The sequence below is a fragment of the Pyxicephalus adspersus genome, chromosome 3 (assembly GCF_032062135.1).
Source record: "Pyxicephalus adspersus chromosome 3, UCB_Pads_2.0, whole genome shotgun sequence".
Classification (NCBI taxonomy): domain Eukaryota; kingdom Metazoa; phylum Chordata; class Amphibia; order Anura; family Pyxicephalidae; genus Pyxicephalus; species Pyxicephalus adspersus.
The window spans coordinates 108,711,800-108,729,287 of NC_092860.1; the positions used below are offsets into that span (position 1 = coordinate 108,711,800).

The 17,488-nt window shown below is 34.8% G+C and overlaps 1 protein-coding gene across 4 annotated transcripts in view; it reads right to left on the reverse strand.

The window, feature by feature from the left end:
* The window catches only part of PDGFC (platelet derived growth factor C), a 149,574-nt gene that overhangs the window by 65,753 nt on the left and 66,333 nt on the right, over window positions 1-17,488 (reverse strand). For 3 of the 4 annotated variants that reach the window (XM_072405965.1, XM_072405964.1, XM_072405966.1), the window contains exon 3: window positions 4,925-5,120. In XM_072405965.1, the coding sequence (XP_072262066.1) occupies window positions 4,925-5,120 (196 nt within the window). Of the gene's footprint in view, window positions 1-4,924; window positions 5,121-8,244; window positions 8,377-17,488 lie in introns of those variants that run through there. The other variant, XM_072405967.1, reaches the window with a different exon arrangement.

The following is a 17,488-nucleotide window of genomic DNA, read 5'->3' on the forward strand; positions in this document are numbered from 1 at the left end:
TAGTGAGGGTTTCAAAGGACAAAAGAAGAAAAATTATGTGCAAGCATAAATCCATCAATCAGGCTGACCTACACAATCTGGCAGTTGCCATGTTTCAATTCTGAAAGTGATGTTTTTTTCAGATGATCAGAACTTTCATAAATTGAGTGAACAGAAAAATGGCTTCATTTTTTTCACAATTTTTGGGGCGAACAGGCTATTGGCCCTTTGATGAACCCCTGTTTCTGTTCCCCCCAACACAATTCTTTAGCAAATAAGTCAACATATTGTTGCCAGTGATAGAAACAAAGAAAACCTGTATGCTATGAACTAATAAAACATCGGTTTATGTTGAATTGCCCTAGTTTAAGACACAGTAGAAGGGTTTTTTATATGCCATTTGAAGTTAACATAAACCAATCTCATTCCACCATTCATTAATTTTATAAAGTAATCAGAACAATTCATTGGTATTATGCAATGTAATAATATACATCAGTTACTTTGCTTTGAATTTTTTTTTTGGTATTGAAATAGGAGCTACCACTGTTTTATTTGTATAAATATAGAATTACAAAAAGACTGCTTGTGTTTACAAAATGCCTAAACAAGCATAGATCAGATATCCAAGAGCATAAAAAGTAATCAATATTCTCATTTTTTATGTATGCAGCTAGTTTTGAAATATAATAGTATCTATAGCAGTGAAGAGTGGTGAACTTTTAGCAGGCTTGAAAAAGTCTCTTGCCTATCAGCAGCAGAAATGAGCTTGGATGAGTGGTGTGAATCCCAGATTGTGTTATTTTCAGCTCCCACATGTTGGTTTATTTTAACTGCGGTGCTAAACATAGCTCTGGTTTTCATCATGCTCCCTTTCAAAATTCATGTACATTTTAATATAAACGTGCAGCTTGCCTATGAGGGAACTAGCTACATATTGAACAGAGTGTACACTGTATGACTCCAAACATTTGTGCTCCTAATTACTTCTCGGTTTTAACTCTGCTAATATTTCACATCTCTTTTAAGGCTAAATTTAATACAAATATTTTTATTGCTAGCTTTATAGGCAGATATGTTTTTTGTAATATCAAAGTAAGCTGACCCTTGCATTTACACATGGGAAAGTATAAAAAATATTTATACCTGAGGGGAGATTGGGCAACAGAACTAAGACATTTGCTAACCAAATGGTAACAGCGGGTGTCAAAATAAAACCGCAGTACAAAATATAGAAATGCATAGCAACCAGAATATAAAAATCCATTATGTGGGGCTATGAGTCTCTTCACCTTGCTTATCACTACAAAAAAAAACAATCTGCCATTTTTGATTAATGAAATACAATTTTAAATGGACTAAGCAATAAAAGTAGAAACAATAGGCACTGAAAATACTGTCATTAGAAAATTTTACTCCTCATTCTTAAAATTTCTACAAAGTTCAAATGAGACAACATTGTCTACCTATGATGTATACTCAAATGTGCTTACAACACTATCAGGCTATAATTAAAGAATATTTATGAGTGGTCATTTTTTTGTTACCTTTTGTCTATAATAATTAAAAGTTAGGCTGAGATTCCTGTAGTATTTCCGGAAATTATTAAAGGCTATGCATCCAATATGAGGGACGACAACCCTAAAATATAAGTCTTATGCAGCATAATTTGTACTAAATCAGAATAAAATTATTCTCAACATTATGCAACAGTCCAAACATGCAAAAGAGGATTCTTGTACACTGTCAGTAATGTTTCAATAACAAAGTGTGAGTGTATCAATTGTTGATCTAGTGCTGTGTGTGCATTATATTTCTGACAAAGTGTCCGAGGAGCATTAAACACAGTATATGGCATTGCATAGGTTTGGAATGTAGGAAAAAGTATTTGACAAGAATGAAAACCAATCAGGTACATCAGCATGTCCAAGCTGACATTACTACCAACGTTTAGGCACCTTGGATTAGCACAAGAAGGGTCAAGCACCACATTAGTAAGAATCCATTAATGTCTAGGTGCAACTCCAGGGCCTACTCAGATGCACATAAACTAGTTGGGGGGGTGGAGGGAGCAGGTCAAAAGTACTTTAATGACCTAGACCTGGGTTGATAGATCGATTTCCAACTTGTGTTGAAATTATTTATCTGACAGTCAGTTACTTACCTGCTTTTTGTAGTAGTGAGCAGACAGATACTTCAGAGTGGCAATGCTCAGGCTTCTATGGCAGGGCAATTTGGTCAGAAACTAGCGTCTGTACTGACATGATTGTGGTAGTAAAATTGGGCTGGCAATTGTAGAATGGTGCCATGGATGCAAAGTTCTGCCTGCAGTGCAGCAATTATATTCTCCCCCTATTCCTTGCACCCTCTGCTCTTAATGACACGCTGGAATGTGGGTGGTCCCTTTGGTGTACCCTCGTATAGTGTAAACCTGCATTCTACGGCATGATGAGGGAAATCCATGACTGGTCAGGCATGAAAGGGAAGTGGCTTCAGGGTCAGTTGCATTAAGGGCAGGAATTCGTATGGGTGAGGAATAATCAAGTATAGCATTACAAGAGTAAATTAGTCGGGGGGAAAAGAAAACTATATGGATCTGCTGTGCTGACTGAAAACCATACCAATAACCTAGGACTAGTGTGGCTTCAAATGCAAAAAGTTATGTATATGTAACATTAGGTTATAATTGTACTGTATACCAAAAACTCTGGAAACACAGCTGGCCATAAGGCTGAAAATTCATATTCAGTTGTTTGCACCCTTTAGTTTCTTCTCACCATATCCTTCTGTGTCACTTTAATTTTGCTACTCTATAGAAGCCATGGTTTTTATACTAAATGTACTGATGATATCCAACAAGAAATGTCTATGCACTGTGGAATGAATATCTTTGTATTATAAAGACAAACCTGTGTTATATGTCAGCAATTTTAGATGCACTGTTGGCCACTGGGTGAAAAGAAATGATTTCCCACTGTCAAAATATGGTGAACCTGTTTATTTTTGATGTAATCTATGAATAATTTTGTTACGTAAAGTTGGACAAGAAGGACAATAAAATCCAATGGATTACACAACCGACTCGAGTTCACTCTAAAATGATTTTTATTTTCTTTGGTTTATCTATATTTCTACAATCTAAATACAAGCAAGAATACATAAAACATTTACCAGGAAACCAGTGCAAACTTAGAATTTTCTATACGCTGCACGCAATATGATATCAGTAGTACTGAATTATATGGCTTAAAAGAGAGAAACAGATGCAAGAGCTTAAGTGGAACATAAATGTGGATGCAGTAATTCTTTTTCTTGTTTGATCTATAAGCCTCAAGTGGTAACGTATCAGTAGGACACGTTAAGCACTATACTGCATATTAAGTGTCGCAAACAGCTGGTAAAAACTGGGGTGAGAGCTGCATTACACTTCTCAGTTTCAAACTTTAAAGTCATTGTGCATCTGTATGTAATAAAAAGGAATCATGACAGACTTTGAGGAGTGTAAAGTGAAAATATTACTTTTTCCAAAGATATCAAATACTATTCTTTTGAACAATATGAAAGTAGTGAATTCCTATCGATGGAAGGCATAATATCACCATAATAATACAAATAATCTTTGCAGCATACAGAATAGAACATTTATCAAATAAATTGATGTATTAAAGAGATTGGTAGCTCCTGAAAAGTAAAATAAAATCTAACTATACAGTATTGTAATAAAAGACTACCCTGCTTTATTTTCCCAGCAAAGCTTCAGCTAGGATGCTTGGGTGTAAGGAACTTTGGACATGGCCTGCCTAAAGCAGACCTATTAAAGTTTTCAGTAGTTTAAGTAGTACTGTGATACATGAGTGTAGTGGTTTTACTTGTCTTTTCTGTTTATTAGTTTTTTTCCAGTGTGGTTCAATAATACTCTTTTTGCAGGTTTATTAAAAGTAATATTGTGTTTAAACTGCCAGACCAGACATTAGGTAGTTCATATTCTACTTACTATTTTATTCTGCAGCCTGCCATGACAACAGTACTCACGGAGTGCATGTAATTTCCCAGAACTTTCAGTCCTTATCTTTAGTAAATTGATCATTACTTTTTGCTAGAGATGTTAGGATATCTGTATAGGTGCTACTACAGGGATGCTAAAGAATTAAAACGCTTTTTACTTTTTTCATGATTTATGTTACATGATTGTGTGATTATAGAAGCAGATCTTTTCAATCTGCACATACATTCAGGAATTGCACTGAAGTGGCCTATCTTAGCTAGTACAAAAAGACCTGTAATACAGTTTAACAGGCCAATTGCAATTTATATAGTTAACCTGATGGGAGTCTTATTTTGAGTGTTTTTGAAATTATAGGAATATATATCAGGTTTGCCTTTTACAATGCCACCACAGTACAAACAGACTGTAGAAAACTTTAAACATATTTACAACAACCAACAACAAAAAAGGTTAGCAACAGAACAATTGTACTAAAAGGTGTGCCTATTTTATAAAAGATGTGGGCCTTTGGTAAATACCCTAAAACAAACCTTTTGGATGTCAGGGACCACTAATTTCATGGACTCTGGACCGCACATGCACAGGGAGCCGTGTGTCACTCAAAGTGGAAGACACTTCCCCCAGAGTGACCTCATGATGTCAGGACTCGCCCACTGTGAGCGGGTTGGGTCTCTGAGCCTGAGATCGATACAGGAGACGTGGTCCGTGGCTCTGGCCGGTGCGACCCACCAGCGGGGTCCTTCTCCTAACTCTGCTAGTAAAAAAGCCCATCTTGCCTAACTACCTCCCCTGTATCACATTCTATTCTCAGCTTACATATGTACTTTAAAGATAAAGTTTTTCAAAAAAATTGTTGTTTTTTCAAAATAACAGTGAACCAACAATGTCCCACAAAAGGGGTGGGTTATCAAACCAAATTCATATATCACCATTACTTACTTGCATATATCACCTTCTGGGTCTTCTAGCCCAAATTTCTCATCAAAGGTCAGTTGTATCCGAACATGTTCTTCCAGTGCAACCAATCTCCATACCAATACAGTGCTTCTTGGATAAGAGTGGGGAAACCGGGGGCTGTGGATGGATCCATTAAATGAAACTGAAACAATCTTCTCATGCTGGTGTTCTTGCACTCCTAAAGAAAATATGTAGATAAAAAAACAGTGAGAATTCTATATATAAAAAAAAGAGTACTAGTATGATTCTGAATGGTCTTTTACAGATAGAACTCTATGTGGTTTAAATAGTATAGGGATAAGAGTATAGGGATACAAGAGCAAGTGTCACAAGCAGACCTCTATTTAACTGTTAAATAGAGAACATAAGGATTGGAAATTATGTAGTTAACATACTCCTCTTATCTTTCCCCACTGAACAAAATATTTATCCAAATATTGAAATGGTTTGTAACCCTTAATACATATGTCAACACTGAAGTTGTAAAAAGGCAATGATGTTGAGGGGTTAGCATGTAGGGAAAGTATGTACATTTGCACTAATGTCTATTTAAAACTTTTTATAGTCATTCTGTAGCCACGCTAAGGACATTTAAATGTTCACATATTTTGAACAAACAGTAAAACAGCACACAACAAACAGCATTAAAGAACACCGACTTTGACAGCTAAAGACACTATGGAGCAATTCATTCCCAAATTTTACAGAACAGACACATAGGCTGTTGTGGTCTTTCTCAGCAAACCCTAATACTACCCACTTACAAGGCACAAAACAATTAAAATAAAACTAGGTAATACCTAGACAGTAAATTATTTTTTGTACATTTGATGTATATATCACTTACAAACAAATTAACAGTAGATCTAATTTAACAGCACACTTTAACTGTGCTTTGGATTTCCATAGAATTAAAACTCAGTTTGGTGAAAAAAAAAACATGCACAAAAGATTGCTTTTTAATTTAGTTCCACATGTAAAAAAAACAGATGAAATGCTGCTTTTCCTCTTAAAGGTTTAGAAATCTTGATGTGGCAATGACTCTCACATGCTGCATGGAGAATTGTAAACTCCTAGATTACTGTAGGTGAATTGGTAAGTATAAGTAGGTGGAAGTTGGAATAAAAAATGCAATTATAGTTGGATTCATTCCACTGCAGGGCACTATTAAAGCAACTAGGTTTTGTTGAATACCCCGCTACTAAGTGAACTGTATATATATTTTTTGTATTATACTCTATAAAATACTCAACATACAGCTTGGGCAACAAGCCATTTTACTTTTGTGCTATTATGAACTCAACAGCACAGATCAAGGTATCCAAGAGGAAACATTACAGATTACCAATGCTATGATGCTGTGGCTTCTTTTTTTTTTTTCAGGAAATATACCTTTAATTCCAACTGGTGATACTGCTAGTAAAACACTTTCTGTCCCTAGGTGACAATGCCCACTCATTTTACTTTATCTATGGGGGAGCCGTATTGTCAACCAAGAACACACTAGGACAACAAGACATTTCCCTTTTCCTTTTAATCTACCATAAAAGAGGAAGGTGTTTTTAAGTTTATAGCATTGGCAGAGTGTACATGAATTTATCAGCTCACAACACTTTTGGCGAGTATTTTTTATTTTACTTATTAAACAAATATATATTAAAATGTTTTCAGTTTTTTGGTATTTACATTTGTTTAAATAATAGAATTTAAAAAGAAAATCATTGTCAGAAGCAACGAGTTGGGCCTTTTGTTTTGTTTTGTGAAAATATTCAACAGAAATTCTGTTTTTTTGTGTCTAACACAACGGCTCTTGACTTGATGGACAACAGCATCACTTTTTTCCCCCTTTTTTGCTTCAATTAATCATCCTCAAAATGGTTCTTAGCACTTAGGTGTTGAACTGGAGTGATACACTTAACTATTATTCACCAAGCAATAGATTATGTGTAATGAGGTTTGTGGTTTTTGGGTTAGAGCGGATGTTTGCATTGCACTCGCCCTTACTGTACATATCCGGCTGGCAGATAAAATAATCTCTTTTTAGTCTGTCCCAGATGATAACAAATAAAAAAAAACCCTTAGTTGGAGATTAAACAAACTGTTATTATACCATATTTTCCACTTTTTATTTACTTACGTTTTAGTGATTCCCTACATTTTAAAATACTAAAAAAGTGGACTAGGTATATAAAGTATATGCCACCTACATTTGCTGAAACATAAACAATCTGTTATTTATTTCATTTTGACTTTAAATAGCATTTTTCATTTACATAAAAGGTTTACAGATAAACCCTTTATTACTTACAGACCATTGAATGTATCATAAAGAAGAGAAAATTTGCCTGACATTCTTATTGTTCATGTCTGTTCTCCAAACTATAGAACAAAAAACTTCAGAACAGTGTAGAACCACATAGAATATATTATGTTATTCTCTCTATTTAACAGCAACATAATATTTTGCTATTATTGTACACTTCTTTTAATGAATACAGCTAAAGTACAAAATATCACGAGAGAAAGGTCTTACAAATAAGAAAAGTAAAAGGAGAGATAGGGAAAGTGGGGATGACACGCCACCTTTATTTACTCAAATATCAGTATGTTGGTAAAGACGACCAGGTCAGATCAATATCTCATATTGCTTGCCAGACATATTCAATTTATTTAATTTCAAATTGGGTATTTAAAACATTGACCTTCCACCAACAACTGGGTGAAAACCCCCAATGTACTTGGGAGGCCAAAACTTAATTGACATAATTTTTTTTTAAATATATTTTTCTACTGTTTAAAATGTATTCTTTTGTTTTTACACCTTTTATTTTGCCATTCTGCGTCATGTGGCTACACATTCTCTTGCTCCTTCCGCCTGCAGCTAGAAGGTGGGTATTTTATTTACTTCAAATACAGCAACTGAACGTTGAGGGTACTGCAGCCACTCTCAATCATCTCGGAAGGGCTGGCCAGGGGCATGGATAAAAACCAGTTTAAAATGCAAGCTAGGTAAGCTGATAGGTTGCTAATCTCTGGCCTAGTTGTAAACTTTGAAAATTAATTTCTCTACATTGGCTAAACATACAGAGATAGATGTTTTCCAATTACTTTTACTGCTTGTGATATACACATAAAAGAGCCCCTGTTTTATCATAGACCCAGAGCCACATCCCAGAAAGAGCAATGCAAAAATACACTTTTGAACCAGAGAGTCCCAAAGTGGGGCTTTCAAGGGCTAAATCATTATCCGGTACGTCAATACACGTGGCTGGGCAAGCAGGTCCCCCCAAGACACCACTCACCACATAAAAGGAGAGACATCCAGCTGCCTAGTTGCTCATTTGGACTGATGACAACTTATTGGAACTTTCTATTTTCATCCAGGTTCTGGTTAAAAAGATTTTCCACCATTGTTTGCTTCTGAAAATTTCCATTTATAGATTTTTTTCTCTGGGTCTTGTCCTAATTTGGGGGTTCATCATTAAAAAATTTTTACATCATGCAATAATCACTAATGATGCTTTTATATATATATAGACCTGTACCTAGAGTAATTATAAATAGTTTATCCTAAATATGTGACTTAGGTAGTAATTTAGATATAGGTATAGGTAATAGATATATGTACAACAGTGAATATGGCTCCCGTAGTACTGAGCTGTGTGTACATGTAAGATTGCTTTGACACAAGCTATAAAGATAAGCCTATATATGTTCATGGGAAGGAAGTCAAATGTTGTCAGTAGATATAAGTACATAGGCACAAAAATATACACTCATGCACTGTGTCTATATTAATGGCCCCTCTATGTATAACTCCTATTCTAATTTCCTCTCAATTTGTATACAATCATATAAGGTAATTGAGGAAGAGACATTTTTTCAGGTTTCCTTCAATTAAATAAACATGAAATATTATTCATCTGGAAAGGAATTACTTTAACATTTCAAATACAATGGGCTTGATTTCCGGAATCAAATGAACAAGAGCAGGGAAAAATTGCTACAGTATGTGAATAAAACAGATACATATGGCCGCACAGATGTAGGAGTATACAGCGAACACGATCTCTAGCTAGCTTATTGAACACTGATGTTCAAGGTATAGGATGTGGTCAAGTTTGCCTGCTGAGGTTACTGTCACATACTGTACTCTTAACGTTTATATGTCTACATTTTACCTGAAGAAATAAGGTGACCAGCATCAGAATAAAAATGATTACATCAAAAGGCAGTATAAAAGGTTTAATCATATTGGTAGGATTTCAAGCCCAAACAGGCTTTTTTAAGCCCATAGAATCCTTGAGAAAAAGTCTGTGTAGGCTCAAAACGTTGCCAATAAAGCAATTCTTAAGATATGATAATAAAGAGCTATTTTCTAAACAGTATTGGACCCTGTTTCAACCCTTTTATTATGGGGGAAGCCTTGAAATGACTTTCAAGTCTCATGTCTGATAATATTTACAATAACCACAGCTCCCATTAAATAAGAATGGTGATCAGAGGAAAGAATGCCACCCTTACACATAGGCAAAAAGATTATTGGTGCCAGCATTAAATGATCTGAGAAGCACAAATTACTCATTGCTGGAGGAACCCCTAGTAATTCCTGGTTGAGAAGCACTGGTCTATGTTGATGAGCCTGCAACTGTTAACCTAGGCAATGGTATAAACTTCAAATAGAGTGAATTTCTAATAAAACCACTGTATGTATGGGTATTTATTACTCACAATCTAAGCAAAGGCAGTGACCATAGTCAAACCTACACATTCACACGGTAATACCCACAGCAGTCTGTACTATGATTGTTTTTTTTTACTGTGACCTTGACAGATCCCCAAACAGTGGTGAATCAAATTTGAATTACTGATAATCATTTTTTTTAAATCTTTAAACATGCCATTGCTTACCTGGCATGCATTATTATTATTATTGTTAAAAATAAAAATAATAATAACAAACAGTATTTATATAGCGCCAACATATTACACAGCACTGCACATTACAGTGTCACAGGAGGAGGAGAGGACCCTGCTCAGAAGAGCTGACAATCTAAAAGATTTATAAACTGAAACATACACTCTCTAGTAATATGCCCTTGTTAGTATATTATATTTTATATATTATTTTATATACACATACATTGTTAAGCTTTAGTAAATTCTGTAGGAATATGGTTTAGTTGTATGTGCTTACTCAGTGCTCCAGCAAATGCACATATCTTTTAGTAACTTTACACCTAATATATCGGTACAGTAAATGGATACCAGGTATGTTTCATGATAGGGAGAAGGTATATACTTAAGTAAGCACAACCCAAATATAAAACAAAATACTTTTAACCTGAAAATACAGGAAAATGTTTTGACTCGAGTATAAACCTAGGGCACAAAACGTGTCTGTCACTGCATTCAAAACAGTAATCACTAGAAATGTCAATAAAATGAAACAAAAACATGAAAAAAGATACATTTTAATATTTATAAACATTTATCCAATAACACATAATAAAATGTATCTTTAAATTGCAACCAGGAGAATCTAAGTAACTAAATACCATGGAACATGCATGTAGCCACTGAAGTCTGAAAAGTTCCCTGCTGTATATATGTGCCAGATCAGTGAGTCATAAGTTTACTTTAAAAACTGTCCTGACCTTGAGGATGAGTTAGAGCTAGATGTTTCCTTTGTATCCTAATGAAGCATAACTAGGTTAAAACTGTGTCTCAATAACTAGATTTAAAGGAGAGCATCTGCATTTATAAAAACAACTTTTTAACAATATCTTTTCATTTTCTTGTCATTACTCTTGTATTTTTAATGAAATAAGATATTCTCTGCTCCCACCATTTCTTGGTTGCTCCCCAAAAACAAGTGAGGGAAAACAGTAGCTGTTGTAACTTTTATTGGATTAAAAATCATGGCTGATGTGTGAGATTGTATATAACAGCCAAGGAAATGTCAACGGTTGTAAATCTGAAGTGAGATTCCAGTTTATAAACGGTGTCTATAGCACAGCGGCTGAGATCTATGGCTCTTTTATGAACAAAACGTGTTATAATAATGGAATCTAAAAAAAACAGCTGCATCTATTTTTCATATTTTGTAACTAAAGGGCCTGAAAATCTCAGCAGCCTCATCATCATCATATCATACACTGCAATATAAAGGTCAATTGAAGTAATCTATGAATGATGAACTTTTGTCTGCTCAGTCCCATAGTTCTTTGTGACCTGAAATGTATATAGAAAAAGCTGATACACTCTGCATATTACAGTAGACAGGGGACCACACATAGAAGTGAATGAGTTATATTCAGGTTTAGAAAGACAAAATGGGTGCTTGAAAAACTAAACTAGTCTTCTATAAAATCAACCATATAATGTCAAGGAAAGTTAGGAATGAAAGACACCTGGAACTCAGTAAAATAGAAAAAAAATGCAATGTTGTGTGTTAAATCATGCTAAATGCCCTTAAAATAACTTTCTACAAGCATTCATATTGTGAAAGCATTCATATAAGTGAAAGCGATGGTTTTTCTTCAGTCCTTATACTTTTATCTCTAAAAAGGTCTCTGTGCGGAGGAATGTTTTCAGAGCAATCTATAATTACTTTTGCATATTGTCTTCTGGCACAGCCAAGTGCATAGAGCCCACTGCAGTATGACTTAGCAGGCAATGCTGTAACCTGAGAAGTGTGTTCTAAATTTTAATGCTGCTTTATTCTTGGTTTGCCATGGCATAATCAAATCAGACGACTGCAGGCTATTTTACTGCTGCATTCCAACAGCTTGGTGACTTAGCCTGAAATAAGACCTAAATGACTCTAGACTATATTCACATAGTTTTTAATAACTGTATATGTGCTAATTTAGGATAAAACCACCAAAAACTGATATTTCATTTTTGGATCAGATAAGTATTTATATTTTACTGTAAGACCCGCTAAGGGAGATTCTTGCACTATTGTAATCAATATCATAGATTGTTGGGTTTAGTTTAGAAACTTTAAAATTATCGCAAATATAGTATTTTGTAAAGCTGACCGTGTTCCTATAATGGTAATCAAATCCATAGGTTTAATAGTAATCAACAGCTTCATACATCTGTGCGAGTTAAAACTGATTAACACCTAAGATATAGTTAATAATTGAAATTGCCTCTACTTTCTATTAGTCTTGGTTACCAGTTGGTCAAAGTATCTTTGCTTCAGGAAGCAAACAATTAAATGTAGACAATCTATCCTGCATACTGAAAAGTCTCAGGCTATTTGATGGTTGAAAGTCAGACTGAAACATAAAAAGAATAGAAAGAAAGTACAACAATACCAGACTACATCATCAGGACATAAATAAGCAGTGGACATAGGTAAATATTACCACCAGGACAATCATGGAGGAGTTGATGGTTGTAAAAAAAGACTAGGTGGTCAAAAGTTTTACTTTGTGTTTTCCATTATTTTGTCTTATTTTTTCTTTAACGTCTGACCCCACTTTTTTAAATACTACTGGTTGCCATGAGCTCAAATCAAAGCTCATGTCTCAAAACCTAAAGCAAAAAACGAAGTGTCTCCTGGATTCACCCTAGCCTCACGTTACTGTCAGTCATGGAGAATATTCCACAGCTTGTGTCACATAACATTTAGGAGGTATGCAATGCATAAAGATATTCTGGATATATTTTTTACTAAATAAGATCAACTCGCATAATACAATAAACAGAGACAAACATTATCACTTAAGGGATTTGTATGAGCAAATTATTATTAGTATCTATTTATATAGCATCCATAGTCATTGTTGATACTTCCAAGCAGATTTCAATTTGGTCAACCATGGTGGTCATAGTCTAAAATTCTTTACATAGTCCACGGACAATTTCTGTTGAAAGCCAATTACCAACCAGTATGTTTTTTTGGATGTGAGTGCTAAAAGGAAAAACTTACAATCATGAAAACTATACTAACTACTCTCAGAGATGATGCAGTGTCCTCTCTAATATTTACCTCCAAACCTCCCACTGGATAAACTCTTGGGGGTTAAAGAAGTAGTATTGTTTCACTGAGAAAGAAATGAAGGTATGCATATGGAGAGGGACAATGAAGGATGGGAAAAGGGTAAAATTCTGTAAGGAACTCAGCAAGGTTTACAACACTGGAAATATTTGTGCAGCAGAGGAACGTTTCCACCAAAAACAGAAAGTTAAAACACAATGAGGTTCAGGCAGCACATCCCAATATTTACAAACTTTTCCCAAAAAAATTTTCCTAGACCTAAACTTACAATTTAATGCAAGCTATTGAAGGACAGATAAAAATACATTTAAGAGAAACAACATTAGCCTATGTAAAGCATGTATCTAAAATAACTGGATTTATGATATCCCTAATTCTCTGGGGTCATATTTATTAAAAACCTGGATCCAGGGACAGACCGTATTCTCAGAAGAAGTTTAGAAGAACTAATAATTTTCCTATTTCTATTGCTCTGTTTTTTCCTTAGGACATACATGCAAGGGTGGATGTGACTTGTGTGCCAAAAAAAGAAACAAAAACCAGTTCTGTGTGGTTGCTGTGTGAAAGAAGTGCAATCACCATACCTTGCCAGCCCTTTCTTGCTGCCATGCTTACAAGCACATGCTGTATTCACATGCACCACTAGATGGAGAACTCAAACCTCACACAACCTTTCAATAGGTTGTCAAGCCTATCCTAGAAAATAAATGACAGGCAGGCAGGCTTGCATACATTCATTTCCAAGCAGCAGTATTATATCTTGTAATCATTAACTTTCTTGAAAAGTTAAGACTGATGGTTAGTTATGCTGAAAGGCTCTCAGGCGTGTTTGCAGTATAAATTGATGGTCACTCCAGTTTTACAGGCACCGCATAAATAAATAGACATTTAACACAAAGTCAAATAAATCCCAGGTTACCCCTAGTATCACATTAGGATGACCTAAAAAAACTAAGTTTTACTGAAACAACAGTGTGCAGAGCGGGAAGAAGCATCGGTCTTATCTGTAGATTCTTCTCAAAGATGTCCTACTGACATGGCTAATATTGGTACAAACAATTTTGGGGTGGAGTTTGATTGCTGTATCTGGGCCAAGCTACATGCAATACCAAGAGGCAATGTCAGAAAGTCTTGCCAAGATCTTCAGCTAAAAGATTTCAGTTTTGGAACCCCTTAGGTAAGCTTGGCACCACTGTGTTCCTGGCACCACCCACATGGAGTAATATTGAATATTCTCTGCAGAACAGAATTATCTTGTAAAAGTATCTGCAATGCCACGTATAAAAAGAATCATGTTATATGATGTATGCCTTCTTCTTTGCTACTTTACACCTGTACATTAAAATAAAATAAATAAATAAAAATAACGTGTTGTAAGGGGTGTACACAGCATCCTTCCTTTGTTCCTGTCTAAAAACAACAACATTGTAATCCTATAGCTTGGCAAATAGCAAAAAACTGTGGAACATGTGCAAGCAAATACTAATGATGGATAAACACAGTAGGGTTGTGAACCTTTGCTTTGACCACATTGGGAAAAACAAATGTGAATTGCAGCCATTGGTCCTGACCTATTAAAGCTTTCCAAGGCTGCAGATGATACACTTAACATTGAAGCTGGGTGATCCAGCAAATCTGGAATGGATCTGGTCCAGGATTTGCTAGCAAATAGAAAATCACTTAGAAAAAATCCATTCCAGGTTTGCTATATCACCCAGCTTCATTGATGATTATTATTATAAACAGGATTTATAAAGCGCCAACATTTTACGCAGCACTTTACTGTGTTATCAGTAAAATACAGAGTAGGGACAAAGAGCTACCCATCTATAGCTTGCCATATCTGCCACTTTAATTTGAAAAATCATATAAATAAATATAGGCTCCTATAGCTGCATATTCACAGTTAATGTCAAAGTGCCAGCAATAATATAGGGCAGATATGCATGGGGAGTAGGGCACAGACCACCCATAACCAGGCAAAAGAATGAAAGAACACCTGGCATTAACAATGGAAGAGAGAAGACCTGTGATGATTAGGGGGTAGATTTGTATAAACTTTTGTGAACATTGGATGGTAAAGAATTGGATTGGTAGATGGTGAAAATGTTTACATGTTAATAACATAATGATCATTGATTTCAGCTTTCATTGTCTAATGATAAAAATAATAATTGTTATATCAATTAATAATTGTTATAGCTTGCTAAACCAAGTCTGAAATCTGTGTTAAATATATTACATCATTTAATGCATTTTATTTCTAGTCTGGCACCACATACGATACTTACTGGATGTATCAACATGGGGATTCATAATACCTACCATTGTTTAAGCATTGCTGGTTTCAATTCACTATAACATATTTTTGTTTGTATTTGGTAAAACTCTAATTACACATTTATTACACCCTTGCTTCATTATTTTAGATGTGATGCCCACACAGCTGAGGGAAAGTACAATGCTTACCAATGACTTTTCTGCAACTGCAAACTCTGCGTTATGTAAAGCACAGTAATTATGGTGTAATTATTTGTCTTTAATAACCTTCCCCATTTCTAACAATTTTATAACAGTCATGTCATTGTTTTATATATTGCTGCACAGTTAATCTTTAAAAGCAACAATGTATAAATTTGAGTAGCATACATCATTGCCAAATCGTATGCAACACAAGCTATTAGGAATCCACATTTTTATGGTTTGTTGAAAAAATGTTGGACAAAATGGTTTGGTTTAGAGAATTCTTTCCAACATGATGCTACTACATTTTAGGATTTCAATAGTTTTTTAAGCTGACTTAATGTGACTACTCAGGGGGATATGTTGGGGTCAAGAGCCTGCTAGCAATGACTTTTGCAGTTGGAATGAAACTCCTAATATTCCCAAAGCTGAAATTCTGTCTGCTCTTTGTTCTCTAATTATACTGTATATAAATATATATATGAGAAACGGGATCCTGTGAAATGTTTGGACTAGAAAACAAGTTAATATGCTTACTCATTACAAGTTTTTAAATTAGTTAACAAATTCAAGCAGCAGTCTTACTATAAGCTAAATTTGCCACGCCATTGCACGTCTCGCGGCAAAGTGTGATGTGATTGCATGAGACCTGTATTCTATTTATGGAAACTGGCTGTTCTGTGTTCCCTTTCTATTCATTCTTTGTGTTACTGTGCTTTTCTTTATGAGATACTCATCTCAAGAGTGTGTTACATCCCAGCTAGTCTTATTTATTAGAACAATCATTATGTTTTAAGATGCATAAACCCATTTAGGAAGAAAGGCATCTACAACCCTACAACCACAAGCCCAAATAATACCGAATATTGAATGAACATTTATCTTATTCTATTACACTACTAGTGGATTGACCCCTGGATTAAGGCCCCCCCTAACACATATGGAATGATCTCTTTTACCATGATATAACACTAAACATTATCATTGTACTACCATTAACTATTTGAACACATTGGGCCTGATTTATTAATGTTCTCCAGGGCTGGAGAAGATTGACTATCATGGGAGAACCTGGGTGAGCCCACAAATCTGAAATGGATCTGGTCCAGGATTGTAAATATTTGTCAATAAGAACCTATTTTTAAGAAATCCATTCCAGATTTGTTGATTCACCCAGGTTCTCTAATGATAGTCTATTTTCTCTAGTTTTGCGGAACGTTATTCAAACCTAGTGTTTACAGAAGTCCATCCACTGTAAAAAGGAGAGTTGCCCCTACTTCTACCTAAATACGTGATAGGATGAATTTACATTATTGGAGATAAGTGTTAATGCATTACACAATATGAAAAAATTGAATGCACATGTAATGATATATAGTGTTTGAAGGAATATATCAGACTTACTAGATGACTAAGTTTTCGTATCATTATTATACTTTATAGCATAAAAATATTAGAAAATACCAAACCCTAAGTACCAAAGTACAAACAGAATAAATATTATAACCAATTTACTTGTATGTGCTTCAAGGCAGTCAACACTAAATGGAAGAATGACAAGGTATGTCTAAGGCACTATGGTTTCCAAAAGATAAATAGACTAAGTGCAAAGCTGCTCAAAATGAGGCGTTTCAACCAATGAATTGACCCACTTACATTTGTGTGTACAGAGTCTAGCTTAAATTACTGAGCTCTGTAGGCAAACAACATTAAAAAATAGCACTTCAAGCTCCACCTACTGAATTTGAGTATTTCATACTTACTAGATGAAAAAGAAAAAAAAACAGAAAACATTTTGAAAGTTAAAAGAAAAAAAAAGCATAATGGGATGCAGGGTTGAATTTACTATAACACATAGGTTCTGGAGGGAGTTAAAGGTTCCTCTTGAAGACACTGAAAACTTTCCTGCTACAGATTTTTAATACACATCTAGAGAAAATAGTCTCAGGACAAAAACCAGGAGATCAAAGTATACATCCATGGTGATGTATTTGAAATGCTTTCTGTATGGACATTATTTCCCCTATAAAATGTGAAACCTGCTGCCTTTGTATTGTCACTCCATATAC